At 43.5% G+C, this 16,200-nt stretch overlaps 1 protein-coding gene across 5 annotated transcripts in view; it reads right to left on the minus strand.

The window, feature by feature from the left end:
- The window catches only part of FAM171A2 (family with sequence similarity 171 member A2), a 74,619-nt gene that overhangs the window by 31,043 nt on the left and 27,376 nt on the right, over positions 1–16,200 (minus strand). For 2 of the 5 annotated variants that reach the window (XM_077460112.1, XM_077460108.1), the window contains exons 2-4: positions 13,683–13,922; positions 4,766–4,858; positions 692–856 (exon numbers count right to left, since the gene is read on the minus strand). In XM_077460112.1, the coding sequence (XP_077316238.1) occupies positions 692–856; positions 4,766–4,858; positions 13,683–13,922 (498 nt within the window). The remainder of the gene's footprint in view (positions 1–691; positions 857–4,765; positions 4,859–13,682; positions 13,923–16,200) is intronic. The other 3 variants (XM_077460109.1, XM_077460110.1, XM_077460111.1) reach the window with 3 other exon arrangements.

Consider the following 16,200-nt stretch of genomic DNA (forward strand, 5'->3'; position numbering starts at 1 on the left):
CTGTTCCCTGCAGACCTATACACTGTACTTCTCTTCCTTTAAGACCTACACACTATGTGGCCGTTCCCCCTAGACCTACACGCTGTATGGCTTTTCTTTCTAGACCTAGACACACTAAATGGCTCTTTCCTTTAGCCTACACACTACAAGACTCTTCCCTCTAGCCCTAGACACTACATGACTTACTTCAAACACATCTTAAAAGTTTGACCATTCTTTTTGTTCTACATTGTGTTGCTTTTCTTGGAACCCCTTTAGCTTTTAGATTCAATTATTGGTTTTCCTGACAGAGTACAAAAAAACATAAAAAAGAATATTGAGAATTCATAAACAGGCTGGGTTTCTTGTCTGAGCGAGATTGTAAGTAAACCATCATAAAATACAGCCACTGTGTCATATATCAAGGCCTCTCCAAGTGATCATGAGCCATATAACTAGGGATCTCAAAATGTTGGTCAATATGGAAGGTAAACCAGAAAAATGGGGGGGGGGGTATGTGGATTTGAGGGCAATCAGGGCCGCAGTCTCAGACCTCATGCATCCATAAACCGGTATTGTATCCAGGGTTGCCATGTTTTATCAGATTAGCTTGGTGGTTACGGAAGCTGAAGGTCATTTTATCGTTACTCGTGATCCAGTTTAATTGTGCTAGTCCTTAAAGGAAACTAGTATTATATCTGCCAGGTCTTACCCCCGTTGCTGGAATCAGGATCAGCCCCAATGAATGCTGGGAATCCTTTCATCTGGTGCAGATTGCTTGTGGTAGTAAGAGACGATGATAGCTGGGTATAAGTAGAAGATCGAGGTAAACGGATAGACTTCCTCTGGAACTGCACTACGGGTTGGCTGCGGACACCTGTAGACAAGGATATAGATTATAGACAACAAAACCATATATTCTCTTTAGCTGCTCAGAGCAATAATGATGTAGCCCATCACAACCAAACAAACATACATTCTTAATATTCAGCATCAAATGTCCAAAGCAGAACTGAAGTCTCCTTAAAAAATGTAGATTTTTAGCACAAAACTTTCTGGCAAAACACAATCTTTACCCGTTTGCTAGCAGTTTTTTTTTTTTTACTATACACAATCTGCAGCAAATGCGCAGCACCTGGCATCTGTAAGGTGTTGGGAGTTTAGCCAAACACCAGGATAATATAACTCCAGGGCATATACATGGGAGTCACATCATCAATGGCCACCCAATGACAAAGAAAGACTGACCAAAGAAGATGTCAGGATAGGCAACAGGGAATTTACTGGAAGCACAGACCCTGCATTACTAGTGAAGGGCAAACTAAGAGCAAGGTTTGACATAATGTGCAAATATATTCATATATCACTATATGGATTTTATAATAATAAACACAGGATTGCATTATTATTGCTGACATAGCGCCATCTATGTCCACATAATTTGAAGGAATTGCAATCTTCCTATACGGTTTTCATTTCGCATTATTTGCACAATATGAACACTACACCAGTTTGCCTGTTTGCACAATTTTTATGAATGTAGCACTGCTTAGATATTTAGATTTATTCATAATATGCAAATATGCCAAGCACATTTGCACATTATGGAAAGTGTTCCTTCCTGTGGATCTGTAGCCTTTGCGGCTTCACTGCCCGTTTCCCTTAGATAGAATGGCGGCGCCAGGACCCGAGAGACGGGTTGGCCTCGGGCGGCCGACATCTCGGGTGCCCTGGACAGGTAAGTCTGCTTATTAAAAGTCAGCAGCTACAGTGTTTGTAGCTGCTGACTTTTATAAAAAAAAAAAAAAAAAAAAAATTCAGCTAGCCCTCCCCTTTAGGGTCCTTTCACATGGGGCGGATCAGTTCTGATCCGCCCCGTGGATGTCCGTTTGCTCAGCGGGGATCACTCCGCCGATCCCCGCTGAGCAGGGAGATGACAGCTCCGTCTCTGCACACTGCGCAGGGACGGACCTGTCACAGCGCCGCTCTCCCCTATGGGAGATCGGATGATGACGGACCGCAGTGCCCGTCGTCATCCGATCCGATCCGCAGACGGATGGAAAAATAGCTTTTTCCTCCGTCACACTTTTTCGGATCGGAGCGGGTCGGATGTCAGCGGACATGTCACCGCTGACATCTGACGCTCCATAGAGCTCTATGGAGCACCCGTTCAGGTCCGCCTGAAAAACTGACAGGCGGGCCTGAACGGACCGTCAGTGTGAAAGGGGCCTTAAGGGTGGCATTCTAAGCACCATTTTAAGGGGAACATTCTTCCTATTGACTACCAGTATAAGGGGCATTGTTATATTGACCCCTGATGAATTGGTTTTAGTATGGGTTCCTCAAGACTGGAAAATAATTTTTGGGGTTCCTCTAGGGTTAAAAGGTTGAGAAAGCATGCTCTAACTGCAGGCTGTGATTTGTATTAACCAATCAAGAATCAGCTTGTTGTAGTTTTTGCTTACACTGATTGTGGACTTACTGGTATGAGTTGCAGCACATTATTGGTCTTTGAACTGTTATATTACATAAGCCCTTAGGTGATTCACGCCATCTGCTGCTTCTATATCTGGCCTACTCTGATTCACCAGACAGTCATATTAGCAAAAAAAGCAATCAGCTGAATACTTGTCAGTCTACCTCTTTGTAATAGCCAGGTTTGATGAGTCTATCCCATGATTCACTGATAGAGGCCCTATTCACATCTTCCACTTTAACCCTTTTGTGAACACAGGGCATTATTGCAGAGAAGCCTAGAACACATTGTCAGCTAATTTGACAACAATTTTATAATAATTTGCACGCACAATATTTTTTAAAGTCCACATAAGGCTTAGTTGGTACACTGTTTTAATACTTACTAAAATGTATTATGTTTTTTTTTTCCAATAAACATTTAGATTAAAACTTCACTAATACAATTTCACAGCATGAACCATGGAACATATGCAAATCCAGATACACGAGAGCTACCCATATTTATATTGCAACCATGTAAAGTACATTGTAACCACTTAAGCCCCGGACCAATTGGCTGGCAAAAGACCAGAGCGTTTTATTGCGATTTGGCACTGCTTCGCTTTAACTGACAATTGCGCGGTTGTGCGACGTGGCTGCCAAACAAAATTGCAGTTTTTTTCGCCACAAATAGAGATTTCTTTTGGTGGTATTTGATCACCCCTGCGGTTTTAATTTTTTGCGCTATAAACGTTTGAAAAAAATTATTTTTTTTACATATTGCTATAATAAATATCCCCAAAAAATATATATAAAAAAACATTTTTTCCCCTCAGTTTAGGCCAATATATATTCTTCTACATATTTTTGGTAAAAAAGAAAGAAAAAGGCAATAACGCAGGTTTGCGGAAAAGTTATAGCGTCTATAAAATAGGGAATAATTTTATGTAATTTTTGTTAATAATTTTTTTTTTACTAGTAACATCAGCGATGTTTATTGTGACTGCTTCATTATGGCAGACAGATTGGACACTTTTGGCGCTATGTTTGGGCCATTCACATTTATACAGTGATTAGTGCGATTAAAAATGCATTGATTACTGTGTAAATGTGACTGGCGGTGAAGGGATTAACCACTAGGAGGTTCTGTAAGGTTTAAGTGTGTCCTAAGGAGTGATTCTAACTGTGGGGGGAGGGGCTATGTGTGACACGACACTGATCACCGCTCCCGATTATGGGGAGCGGTGATCAGTGTCCTGTCACTAGGCAGAATGGGGAACTGCTTGTTTACATCAGCATTTCCCCGTTCTTCCTCTCCGTGAGACGATGGCGGGTATCCCTGCGGACATCGGGTCAGTAGGACCCGTGATCACACTCACGGAGGTCGCGGTGGGTGCGCGCGCCCGCAAATCGCTTTTTAAAGGGCAACGTACAGGTGTGTTAATCTGCCTGTACGTGCCCTTCTGCCGATGTATATCAGCGCGAGCCGGTCGGCAAGCAGTTAACCATATTGTGTAAGTTCCGCGGCAGAAAAAATAAACAACTGAAACATCAATAGGAGTGGAAGTATTATTTTTTTTTATATACTATAAAAAAATAAAATAAATCACAATATGTTTTATTGCTATAATTGTATCTGACAATTACAGTATTAAACAAATGAACACTGCCACCTTGAGGTAGCAGTGCCATCTTCAGGCTGTAAGTTTATTTTGTCAGTGAAGCCTCTTGCCTACATGTGATCACTATAGGGTTGATTTACTAAAACTGGAGCTTGCAAAGTCTTGCGCAGTTGTGCATGGTAGCCAATCAGCTTCTAATGTCAGCCTGTTTGACAAAAAAAAAATCTGGAAGCTGATTGGTTTCTATGCAGAGCTTCACCAGCTTCAAAAAAATCGAGCCCTATGTCACAACTAACGTCACATGATTAGGAACCACTACAATTGGTTAAATTGTAAATTATGAGTAGGGAAAGGAACTGTCAATGACACCAGCAGCAAAGTGTCGGCTGTTCGCTCTCAAAGGGAGGATGCTTATTAATGTATTCTCAACATGGGACATCATAAATGTTGATCTAGGAGGAAAGGAAAATGTATAGTCTAGGTATGTCAAATTTACATAAAACACTTCCACTTGCATCCCAGTACCTCTCCCTTACTGTAAGTGTACCTACAGGGTTAAAGAGGCCATTGATAGTAAATATTACTTGTGCAAGAACATGCATTGTACTACAAATACAGTATAAATATATAAATGAGAATTACAAACAACGACATCAAGGTATAAAACAAAAATGTACTAATAAAAACCCAAACTAAATAAAGCTTACCTGGAGAACCCAATAGAATCTGCACAATATCTTCATAGAGGATTAGCGTGGCGGGTCTTTCAGGAAGGAGGTACAAGCTTACAGAGGCGTACACTGCATTGAAAGAAAGAAAGAAGACTTATATCTCTGCTATGCTGTATAATGCCGCAGAACACAAAGGGAGGAAAGCAAGACCTAAATCAACTCTGTCACTAGTATTAAAAAAAAATGCTATGCCTGTTTTTACCTTAAGCTTTTGCTTATCTTCAAGCAGTACTAAACCCAAAAGCAAACATTTATCATATTGCAGTTTACCAATTCCCGGCTGCATTAGATTCCTTTTTTATGCTTCCTTTCTTCTATTTTCATCTGATGATTCAGCAAGTAAGTCTGTTGTTTTTTCAGAAAAAGAGCTCTCTTGCAATTACAAGGATGAGTAATATAGGCTTCAACCGCGCTTAGTGTTCAAACATATAAATTATACATTTATAAATGAACAAGTACAAAGCAGCCAGAACTAAAAGAGACATCTTGTACAAAATAAATGGGTATAAACAGTTCAGCTCTAAAACATATATCATACAAATATGAATTAATATGAATCATAAAGTGAAAAAAATTATACACGAGTGTATATAGAAAAATCCATAAACAGTTCATGTTTAAAAAGTGAGTCCATATATTCGTGATTCAGATAATAATAATCAAAGAAATCATCGCTGTGAAAACCTTCTGCCACCAATATAGAGTAGTGCCCTGCCACGGTGGGACTTTCCGATGGAAAATGTGCGATCGGATCAGGTTGTCGGAAAATCTGATCGTGTGTGGGCTCCATATGACTTTTTCCGTCAGAATTTCCGGCGCACAAAGTTTGAGTGCTTGATCTAAAATTTTCCGATAACAAAATACAATTGCTTAAATTCCGATCGTGTGTAGACAATTCCGACGGACAAAGTGCCACGCATGCTCAGAAAAAAATTACGAGACCAAAGCTATTGGCTACTGGCCCGTTTATAGTCCCATCGTACGTGTTCTACGTCACCGCGTTTTCACAGCGATTATTGCTTTCCACTTGGGTGATTGATTATTATTATCTGAATCACGAATATATGGGTTCACTTTTGAAACATTAATTGTTTATCAGGATATATATATATATATATATATATATATTATATTATATTATATTATATTATATTATATATATATATATATATATATATATATATATATATATATATATACACACACATACACACACACACACACACACACACATATATATACATACATACACGCACACACGTATAATTTTTTCACTTTATGATTCATATTAATTCATATTTGTATGATTTATGGTTTAGAGCTGCACTGTTTATACCCAATTACAAGGATGAGACAAACCATTTACCACTGGCAAGGGTGCTTAAAATGACCAGCTTCTATTTATTTATGTGAAAATTGGACACTTAAGGGAAAAAAAAAATGTTGCTGTAACTGATTATAAAGCTGGAGTTTGGCTTCAATTTGTTAGTGTATTTAAATAGGTTAGTACATCCAACACTTCCTCCCCCAGACTGACAGGAGGTATGTCACTGGACAGATCACCAGGGCAAAACAGAGGTAAAAAATCTAAAAAAAAAAAAACGAATGCAGCTATTTCATCTAATGATCGGTAAGCTGCAATATATTACATTATTGGATTTTGGTGTAATACTGCTTTCAGCCTGTACCTACCTTCAGTCTGGGCATGTTTCTACCTTCGGGGGTCATTCACACCAGAATGCAGTGCATTAAACCCCTGTTCTGTGCATATTTCCAGTACAATATTCGCACTAGGCGTGCAATTTGCTGCAGGCGTCAATATATTACACACACATAGATAAGACACCCAAAATGCAGATCACAAATAGCAGTGCGCTTGCCTGCACCAGATGGCATGGTACTGCAGTACCATGCAATTTTGGTGTGGTGTGCTTTTGAAAAGTAGAACATGCAATACTTTTTGTGCAATCTTGTCTGATTTCAGCCCAGTCTAATGAAAATTGCACCACACTGAGTCGCACAAGAATGCGGGCCATGTTTCCATGCGATTCAGATGTAAACTGGCCCTCAATCTGTGTCTACCTACACCCTCAGTCTGTGCCCATTTCTACCTTCTGTGCATGTGCATGTGCCTGCCTCCAGCCTGTGTCTTCCTGTAGCTTGTGCCTACCTGCAATCCGTGTCTACCTTCAGCCTGAGTTTTCCTGTAGCTTGTGCCTGCCTTCAGCCTGTGACTTCCTGTAGCTTGTGTCTGTACCTACCTTTAGCCTATGTCTTCCTTTAGCTTTTGCCTGTGCCTGCCTTCAGCCTGCGACTTCCTGTAGCTTGTGTCTCTGCCTACCTGCAGCCTGTGTCTACCTTCAGCTGGTGTCTTCCTGTAGCTTGTACCTGTGCCTACCTTCAGCCTGTGGCTTCTTGTATCTTGTGCCTACCTGCAACCTGTGTCTACTTTCAGCCTGTGCTTACCTTCAGCCTGTGGCTTCCTGTAGCTTGTGCCTGTTACTACCTGCAGCCTGTGTCTACCTTAGGCATGTGTCTTCCTGTAGCTTGTGCCTACCTGCAGCCTGTGCCTACCTTCAGCCTGTGTCTTCCTGTAGCTTGTGCCTACCTTCAGCCTGTGTCTTCCTGTAGCTTGTGCCTGTACCTACCTTCAGCCTGTGTCTTCCTGTAGCTTGTGCCTGTGCCTACCTTCAGCCTGTGTCTTCCTGTAGCTTGTGCCTGTACCTACCTTCAGCCTGTGTCTTCCTGTAGCTTGTGCCTGTGCCTACCTTCAGCCTGTGTCTTTCTGTAGCTTGTGCCTGTGCCTACCTTCAGCCTGCGTCTTCCTGTAGCTTGCGCCTACCTTCAGCCTGTGTCTTCCTGTAGCTTGTGCCTACCTTCAGCCTGTGTCTTCCTGTAGCTTGTGCCTGTGCCTACCTTCAGCCTGTGTCTTCCTGTAGCTTGTGCTTACCTTCAGCCTGCAACTTCCTGTAGTTGTGCCTGTGCCTACCTTCAGCCTGTGTCTTCCTGTAGCTTTTGACTGTGCCTACATTCAGCCTGTGTCTACCTTAGGCATGTGTCTTCCTGTAGCTTGTGCCTGTGCCTACCTTCAGCCTTTGTCTTCATGTAGCTTGTGCCTGTGCCTACCTTCAGCCTGTGTCTTCCTGTAGCTTGTGCCTGTGCCTATCGCCAGCCTGCGTCTTTCTGTAGCTTGTGCCTACCTTCAGCCTGTGTCTTCCTGTAGCTTGTGCCTACCTTCAGCCTGTGTCTTCCTGTAGCTTGTTCCTGTGCCTAGCGTCAGCCTGCGTATTCCTGTAGATTGTGCCTGTGTCTACCTTCAGCCTGTGTCTTCTTGTAGCTTGTGCCTGTGCCTACCTGCAGCCTGTGTACCTTCAGCCTGCTTCTTCCGGTAGCTTGTGCCTGTGCCTACTTTCAGCCTGTCTTCCTGTAGCTTGTGCCTGTGCCTACATTCAGCCTGTGTCTGAGCCTGGGTCTACCTACAACCGCTTACAAGCACCATGTCAGGCCGTTTTGACGGGCAAAGTTCTCACACTCCCGGTAGTGGTAAAGCTTGCATGCTCCCTCCCATTCCCACTTGCCCATGAGGGACCACCTCACTGGCCAACTGGGCAGAAGACCTCACTATTGTAAAATTTTCCACCCAAAAGTGTTTTTTAGTTATAGGTGAAGCCTGGTGGGCAGAGTCAACCTCTAGCTTTTCATATGCCTTTAGCAATAAGATCTCTCTGGCATAATTCCCAAATCTGTTACTGGGCATCTGAGAGTTCTTTGGGAGCACCTTTGTGTCTTCCAGCTTCTCAAGAGATGCACTTTAAACTGTCTGACAATTTATTTTATCTCCACACCAAACCCTTTTCTTTATGTGTTGGATAGAGTGGAGAAACTTTAGAACCCCAGTCAGTTTCTCTTTTATCGCTTCTTAGACAGTTATCACCGGATTTTCCACTTTCTATTCCACTGACAATGGTCTCCAGGACCAACATAGAAGGGGATTCTCCGCAGCAAGGGCTCAGACTGCAATGACAGCATGACAGGTGTGGAAGGGCCCTTTCACACAGGTGTTCCATCTGTCCATTTTCATCCATCCATTGACAGACGAAAAACGGACATCAATGCATCTCTATGGAAAAACAGATGTAAGCGGATAATCATCCATTTACATCAGCTTCCGTCAACATAAGTTTTTTGGAATGGATCAAAGGTCCTATTTTTCTTGTGTTGAAAAACCTGAATGGATGAAAAATGGATGTAAACAGACTAAGGCCTCTTTCACACGGGCTATCCGATCAGGTCCGTCTATCAGTTTTTCAGGCAGACCTGATCAGACACTCCATTCACTCCCAGGGTGCGGCGGATGTCAGTGGTGACATGTCCTCTGACACCCGCTGCTATTCGATCCAATCCTGTCCGTGAAATCCACAGATGAAGACCCTGTTTTCCATCTGTCTGGCAGATTGAATTGGATGGGATTGGATGAAAAAGGGCAGGCAATCCGTTTTCATCTGATCTCCCCATAGAGGAAGGCGGGGCTCTGACAGGTCCGTCTCTGCACAGTGAGCGGGCACGGACCTGTCATCTGCCTGCTTAGCGGGGGTCAGCAGATCGATCCCCCACTGAGCAAAGCAAAGCCTACCAGGCGGACCACTCGTGTCAAAGAACCCTAACCCTTTCCCAACCTATATAAGGCCCCTTTCACACGGGAGTTCCATTTTATCCACCCGTTGACGGATGAAAAATGGACATCAATTAATCTCTATGGAAAAACGGATGTAAACGGATAATCATCCATTTACATCCGCTTAGGTCAACATCCTTTTTTGGAACGGATCAAAGCCCTATTTTTCTTCTGTTAAAAAAACTGAATGGATGAAAACAGGAAAACGGTCAATTTGGCATCTGTTTTTGCATTGGTAGGGGCCTGTCACACGGGCGGTGCACCCAGCAGACTCTGCTTTGCTCAGCTCTCCTGCATGGGGAGATCGGATGAAAACAGATTACCTGTCCTTTTTTTATCCGATCTGATCCACCATATGGATGGAAAATGGGGTCACCATCCGTCTGGATTTTACAGACAGGATCGGATTGGATAGCAGCGGGTATCAGCGGACATGTCACCGCTGACATTCCCCGATCCATAGGAGTGAATGGAGGCTCCGAACAGGTCTGCCTGAAAAACTGACGGGTGGAGGTGATCAGGAAGCCTGTGTGAAAGAGCCCATATAAAACTGATGACAAAAACTGATGTAAACTGAATCCGTTTTTTCTTTGAAAAAATGTGACTGAACTGTTGAAAAAAAAAACAGAATGCCGATGTGAAATGTGGACAATGAGTAAGCGGAATCCACTTGCTCTGCGGGTATCTCTCCGCTGATTCCCACTCACAGGTCCGTGTCTGCTTTGCACAGCTCGCTGTTCTCTATGGGCCAATCAGATGGAAATGGACCCTCTGTCCACTGTTACGGTCCACCGGACGTATAGGGAATAGGACCACCATCAATCGGATGGCAGCAGTTCCGCTGACACCCGCCACTCCATAGAAGAGACAAGAGGGTCTGATCAGGTCCGCCTGAAAAACTGACAGGAGGACCTGATCGGACAGCCCACATTAAAGGGCCTAAAACTAGAAAGAAAAATGCTGGAAATACACACAGCAGCTACCACAAGCTTAAATATCAGTTTGGGGTGGACAGGTCCTTTAAGAGTAAATATTCAAATTCTTATATAAGCCCAGTTGTAACTGGTTCTTTCCATGATCAGACCCATAATGCTGAAGGAATCTTGGATAGGCACTTTGCTTCCAAATTAGAAATAATGTGATAAAGGAGAATTTCTATGTTCAGCTATAGGGTGGAAAACCCCACCACTCGCTGTGTAATTATGACCGGTGGGGGTCTGGCATTTTGAATCCTGCCAATCGGTTGCTTTCATCTAATAAGCAGCTCGCAGCAGCACGTCCCCCTGTGACCTCTTCAATGGCTGATCACTGTCGGGGACGTTCAAGGCATCCGAGATGTGTCAATATGATAAGTGAGGGGAGTATAGAAAACACAATGATATCATCATATATGGGGGAGGAGTGCATACATCAGACACACTGCCAAAAAAGATTACTGTGACAGCAATGCCAATGAATGCCGTCTTGTGACCTTGGATAAGAAGACAGGAAGCTGCATGCATCCTGCCAGACAGAATGTAAGGAAGCTGTAAATATGACACTATACACATCGCCAATAGAACAATATATACTGGGAATAGGCAGGAAGACGTGCACAATTATAACACTTTAGAAGCTGGGCCATTTTTTGAAGCCTGTGCCTACCCAAAATCTGAATTTCAATTCCAGATGGATCTGTAGATCCCTTACATCAGGGGTCTCCAAACGTTCAGAACAAAGGGCCAGTTTACTGTCCTTCAGACTGTAAGGGGGCCAGACTGGGATTAGAAAATGCCTGGGTGTCAATGGAAGTAAAGAATGCCCCATCATTGGTATTAGTTGGAGTAATATTGCCCCATCGTTGATATCAGGGGAAGGAATAGTGCCCCATCATTGGAAGAAATAAAGCCCCATTGTTGGTGTCAGTGGGAGGAAAAGTTCCCCGTAATTGGTATCAGTGGGAAAAATAGGGGCCTGTAGTTGGTGCCAGTAGGAGGAATGATGTCCCATCATTGGTGTCAGTGGGAAGAATAGTGCCCCATTGTTGGTATAAGTGACAGGATATAAGCCCCATTGTTGATGTAGAGGTGCAAGGGCTTGCTCAGCCCTTCCTTCTTAGAGCTGGCCGCTCACCGGTCAGCTAATCGCCAGCTCCCATCTCTCCACAGTTACTCAGCTGTTGATGATATCCTGCTCGTCAGTCCTGCCTACTTAAGCCGTCCAGCCCAGAGGAGCTCTGCCTTCGCCTTGGTCAACATCACAGAGCCTATCTCCTGCGTTCCTGTTTAAAGACTTGCTTTGCTGACATCCCTTCTGGCTCCAGAACCTGCTTGCTGTTCCACTACATTGATCCCTGACTTGTGGCTTGGCTGATTATCCGTTCCAGTTACTGAACTTTGGCTATGTTTTGACTAAATTTTTTCCTTTTTACTTTTATTATTAAACAAGTGTCAACATCTGTGCCTAATATAAGACTAGTTAATACCATTAAGAATTTTACCCTAAATTCAGTCCATACACCGTTTCCCTTCTCAAACCCTGATGAATGGGGCATTTTTAGATCCCTGAAACGCATTGGATTCTCTTTTTGACTTTTTTTATTCTATCTGACCCTATACTGTTATAAAATTGTATCCTCAGTTTTAAATCTGGCAAACTAAGGAAATTAGGAGGTGTAGAAGATGCCAAACTGGTAACCAGACAATCTCTACTACTATCAAATAATTATTGGATAGCAATACGAATATGACAATCCTAGGGTCCGGTGTCATCTCTCTGCATTCCCAAGTCTCTTTAGAATCAGGGCATACAATAGGCAAAGAGCATTCTAGAAATCTTGAATGGACCCCTCCCAGATACACACAGCTGTCATTTTGTTAACAATAATTTCTATCTGACCACAGGAGACAGGTGGGAAAATTAACTTCTCTAAAAAAAGGCTGCAGAACATTCACTATATTATCAAAAGTATTGGGAAGCCTGCCTTTACACGCACATGAACTTTAATGGCATCTGTCTTAGTCCATAGAGTTCAATATTGAGTTGGTCCACCCTTTCCACCTATAATAGCTTCAACTCTTCTTGGAAGACTGTCCACAAGGTTTAGGATTGTGTCTATGGGAATGTTTGACCATTCTTCATTTGTAAGCTTGTGGACAAGAAGGCCTGGCTCACTCACTCACTCTAACTTAGTCTCCGCTCTAATTCATCCCAAAGGTGTTCTATCGGGTTGAGGTCAGGACTCTATGCAAGCCAGTCAAGTTCCTCCACCCCAAACTCACTTATCCATGTGTTTATGGACCTTGCTTTGTGCACTGGTGTGCAGTCATGTTGGAACAAGAAGGAGCCATCCCAAAACTGTTCCCACAAAGTTGGGAGCATAAAATCGGTCAAAATATCTTGGTATGCTGACACCTTAAGAGTTCCCTTCAATGGAACTAATGGGCCAAGCCCAACCCCTGAAAAACAACCCCACACCATAATCCCCCCTCCACCAAATGATTTGGACCAGTGCACAAAGCAAGGTCCATAAAGACATGGATGAGCGAGTTTGGAGTGGAGGAACTTGGCTGGCCTGCACAGAGTTCTGACCCCAACCCGAGAGAGCACCTTTAGGATCAATTAGAGCGGAGACTGCAAGCCAGGCCACATCAGCGCCTGACCTCACAAATGCACTTCTGAAAGAATGTTAAAACATTCCCATAGACACACTCCTAAACCTTGTGGACAGCCTTCCCAGAAGAGTTGAAGCTGGTATAGCTGAAAAAGGGTGGGCCAACTCAATACTGAGTTGGCCCACTGGGATGCCATTAAAGTTCATTTGCGTGTAAAGGCAGGTGTCACAATACTTTTGGCAAATTAGTGTAACTCCTGTCTTACTAGAAGAGTCCTCAATTGAATTACGCTTGACTTTTTATGGGTTTGCATTGAAAATGATAATGATCAGTAAAGGGCAAGGCCTAAAGCTAGCCATGTATTTAAAAAATCTGCTGCCTTGGTATGGAACTACACAGAAATATAAAGCTGGCCCTAAGTTACAATCTGATTGTACAAACTCCTTATGTGCAAACTGATTATACAAGCAGGCCTTTGCACTGCATTGCTTTATGTAGATTGTTACAGAGCTGGCATTGTGTATAGACTCACGTAGTGTTCAGTCTATCCGTAAAAACGTTTTAGCATCACAAATACAATTACGTACACACTTGCACAGACATACATACATACGCTATGTCTCACAATCCTTACGTGGCAGTCTATCCACCTTCCAGGGCACAGAGTTAGTGACGTAGCCTCTCTTGCTGGCGGTGACGAGGATCCAGGTGCCCAGTCTGTAGCTGATGCCCAGCACCGCTATGCCCTCCTGGTCGGTGACGCCAGATGACAAGCTGCTCTGATTGCCGAAAATCTCCACTGTCGCTGACGCCAAAGGGGAAAGGTCGCCATTCTCAAACACTTGAACTTTGATTTGGAATTCTGCTGGGGGTAGAAAGGTCGGTTGGGAAAGACAAAAAAAGTGTACAGAAAACATATGCAAAAACAGCAGCATTCCTGTGTTAGAGGTTTATTGTTATCACCCTATAGAGACAAAATAAAGATTGCGACATTTGGCTGTAAGTTCCACCCCTCTGTACCCCTCAGCCAACCTATTACTTCCCAATCTCACCAATTTCCTTATTATCTTGCATCCATTACCACCACAGCTCACAGTTCTAACATTCTCTACATAGACCCTAAAACTAACACCCCACCTCTTGTGCCCATCCCCACCACAGCTCACAGTTCTACCATTCTCTACATAGAACCTAAAACTAGCACCGCACCTCTTGTGTCCGTCACCACCACAGCTCACAGTTCTACCATTCTCTTTAAAGAACCTAAAACTATCACCCCCGCCTCTTGAGGCTGTCACCACCACAACTCACAGTTCTACCATGCTCTTTGTAGACCCTAAAACTAGCACCCCACCTCTTGTGTCCATCACCACCACAGCTCACAGTTCTACTATTCTCTTAATGGAACGGGAAATTAGCACAACACCTCACGTGACCATTACCACCATAGCTCACAGTTCTACCATGCTCTTCACAGACCCTAAAACTATCATCCCACCTCTTGTGTCCATCACCACCACCACAGCGCACAGTTCTACCACTCTCTTAATAGAACCTAAAGCTAGCACCCCAACTCTTGTGTGCATTACCACCACAGTTTAAAGCTGTACTATTCTCTTTGGAGTCCCTAAAACTAGCACACCACCTCTTGTGTCCATCACCACCGCAGCTCACAATTTTACCATTCTCTTCATAGACCCTATATGATTTGATAGACAGTGAAATAGGAAGACATTTTCTTTTATTGAGTGGAGAAGAGTTAGCATTTTTGTTTTTTACTGCTGTCCCCATAGATGATAGTCCCTTCTGCGTCCTGTCCTGGTCACACTGATGTTAAAGTAGATATACTTTCTATTTCTCTTCTCTGGAATGCATTTTTTCCCCTATAATCAAAGGTTCAGGTCACCGAATAGGGGTGTCACCGGGACAGGACGTGACAGGAAATTTCCCAACAAGGACAAAAAACAAAAAATAAACAGTTCTAACCTTTCCCTACTCTATCCAACACTAAAAAGGTTAGTAGAAAGAGCTTCTTTGAAAAGCTGAATTCCAAGTCAGCAGAAAAATATTGTTGAAGTACATATATGGAAGATATTTTACCTGCCAAAAGAATTTCTCGTACGATCCAGACATACCCTACCAGGCAGCACAGCCTGGTCCTCAACCTCCTCTACAGCAACATTACAGCTAGTTCAAAACACACTCATCCTGCTGATGATTACAGTATGTGTAACAGATGCCATTTTTTATCTTCTAAATCACTATGTATCGTAAACAGTTGCCACCGTTTTTTATTTCATAGTTTTTCTCCTTTTTCAGCCTTTGTTACATCTTAGTTCTACCGATCTCCGTCATTCTCTTTCAGCCATTTCCCGCATACATTCACTTGCTCCAGTGTTGACTGTACAATAGTGGCCTGTGCCAGTGCTATGTGTGTTGGCTCAGTAGTCTCCATCAGGGGCACATGTGACTAGTAGAGTGATCACATTTCCAAACTGCCATTCAAAGACAATTTTTCCAAGGACGGGGGTTGTGTTGAATGTAGTTTGGGGGGTTGGCGGGATTTCGGTGGCCAGTGATTTGCCGGGTGAATGGCTGGTTTTAGCACTTATATCATCCCAATACCGTGCTTGAAATGTATTTCTGTTATTACATTGTAATAATAAACCCCCCCTCCCTTAGTACAGGCCCCCTTTCCTCAGTATAGACCCCCTCCCTCAGTACGCGCCCCCCCTCTACTAACTATACACCCCCTCCCTTAGTCCAGCCCCCTCTATAAGCCCCTTCCCTCAGTACAGATCCCCCTCCACTAACTATAGTCACCTTCCCTCAGTACAGACCCCCCCACTAACTATAGACCCCCTCTCTCAGGACAAACCCCCCTCTCCACTAAGTATATACCCCCTCAGTGAAGACCCCCCTCCACCAAGTATAGACTCCCCTCCCTCAGTACAGACTCCCCCCCTCCCCACTAAATACAGACCCCTTCTACCTCAATATAGACCCCCCTGACTAAGATTAGACCCCCCCTCCCTCAGTATAGGCCCCCTTCAGTACTGACCTACTCCCTCATTATAGACCACTTGTGCTAGTGGAGAGGTGGGTGTCAGAAATGTTCTGCAGATGGCACTTTTTACCCTTTT

This window comes from Lithobates pipiens, unplaced genomic scaffold (genome assembly GCF_037356315.1).
Source record: "Lithobates pipiens isolate NorthernLeopardFrog02 unplaced genomic scaffold, aLitPip1_a1.2 Scaffold_28, whole genome shotgun sequence".
NCBI lineage: Eukaryota > Metazoa > Chordata > Amphibia > Anura > Ranidae > Lithobates > Lithobates pipiens.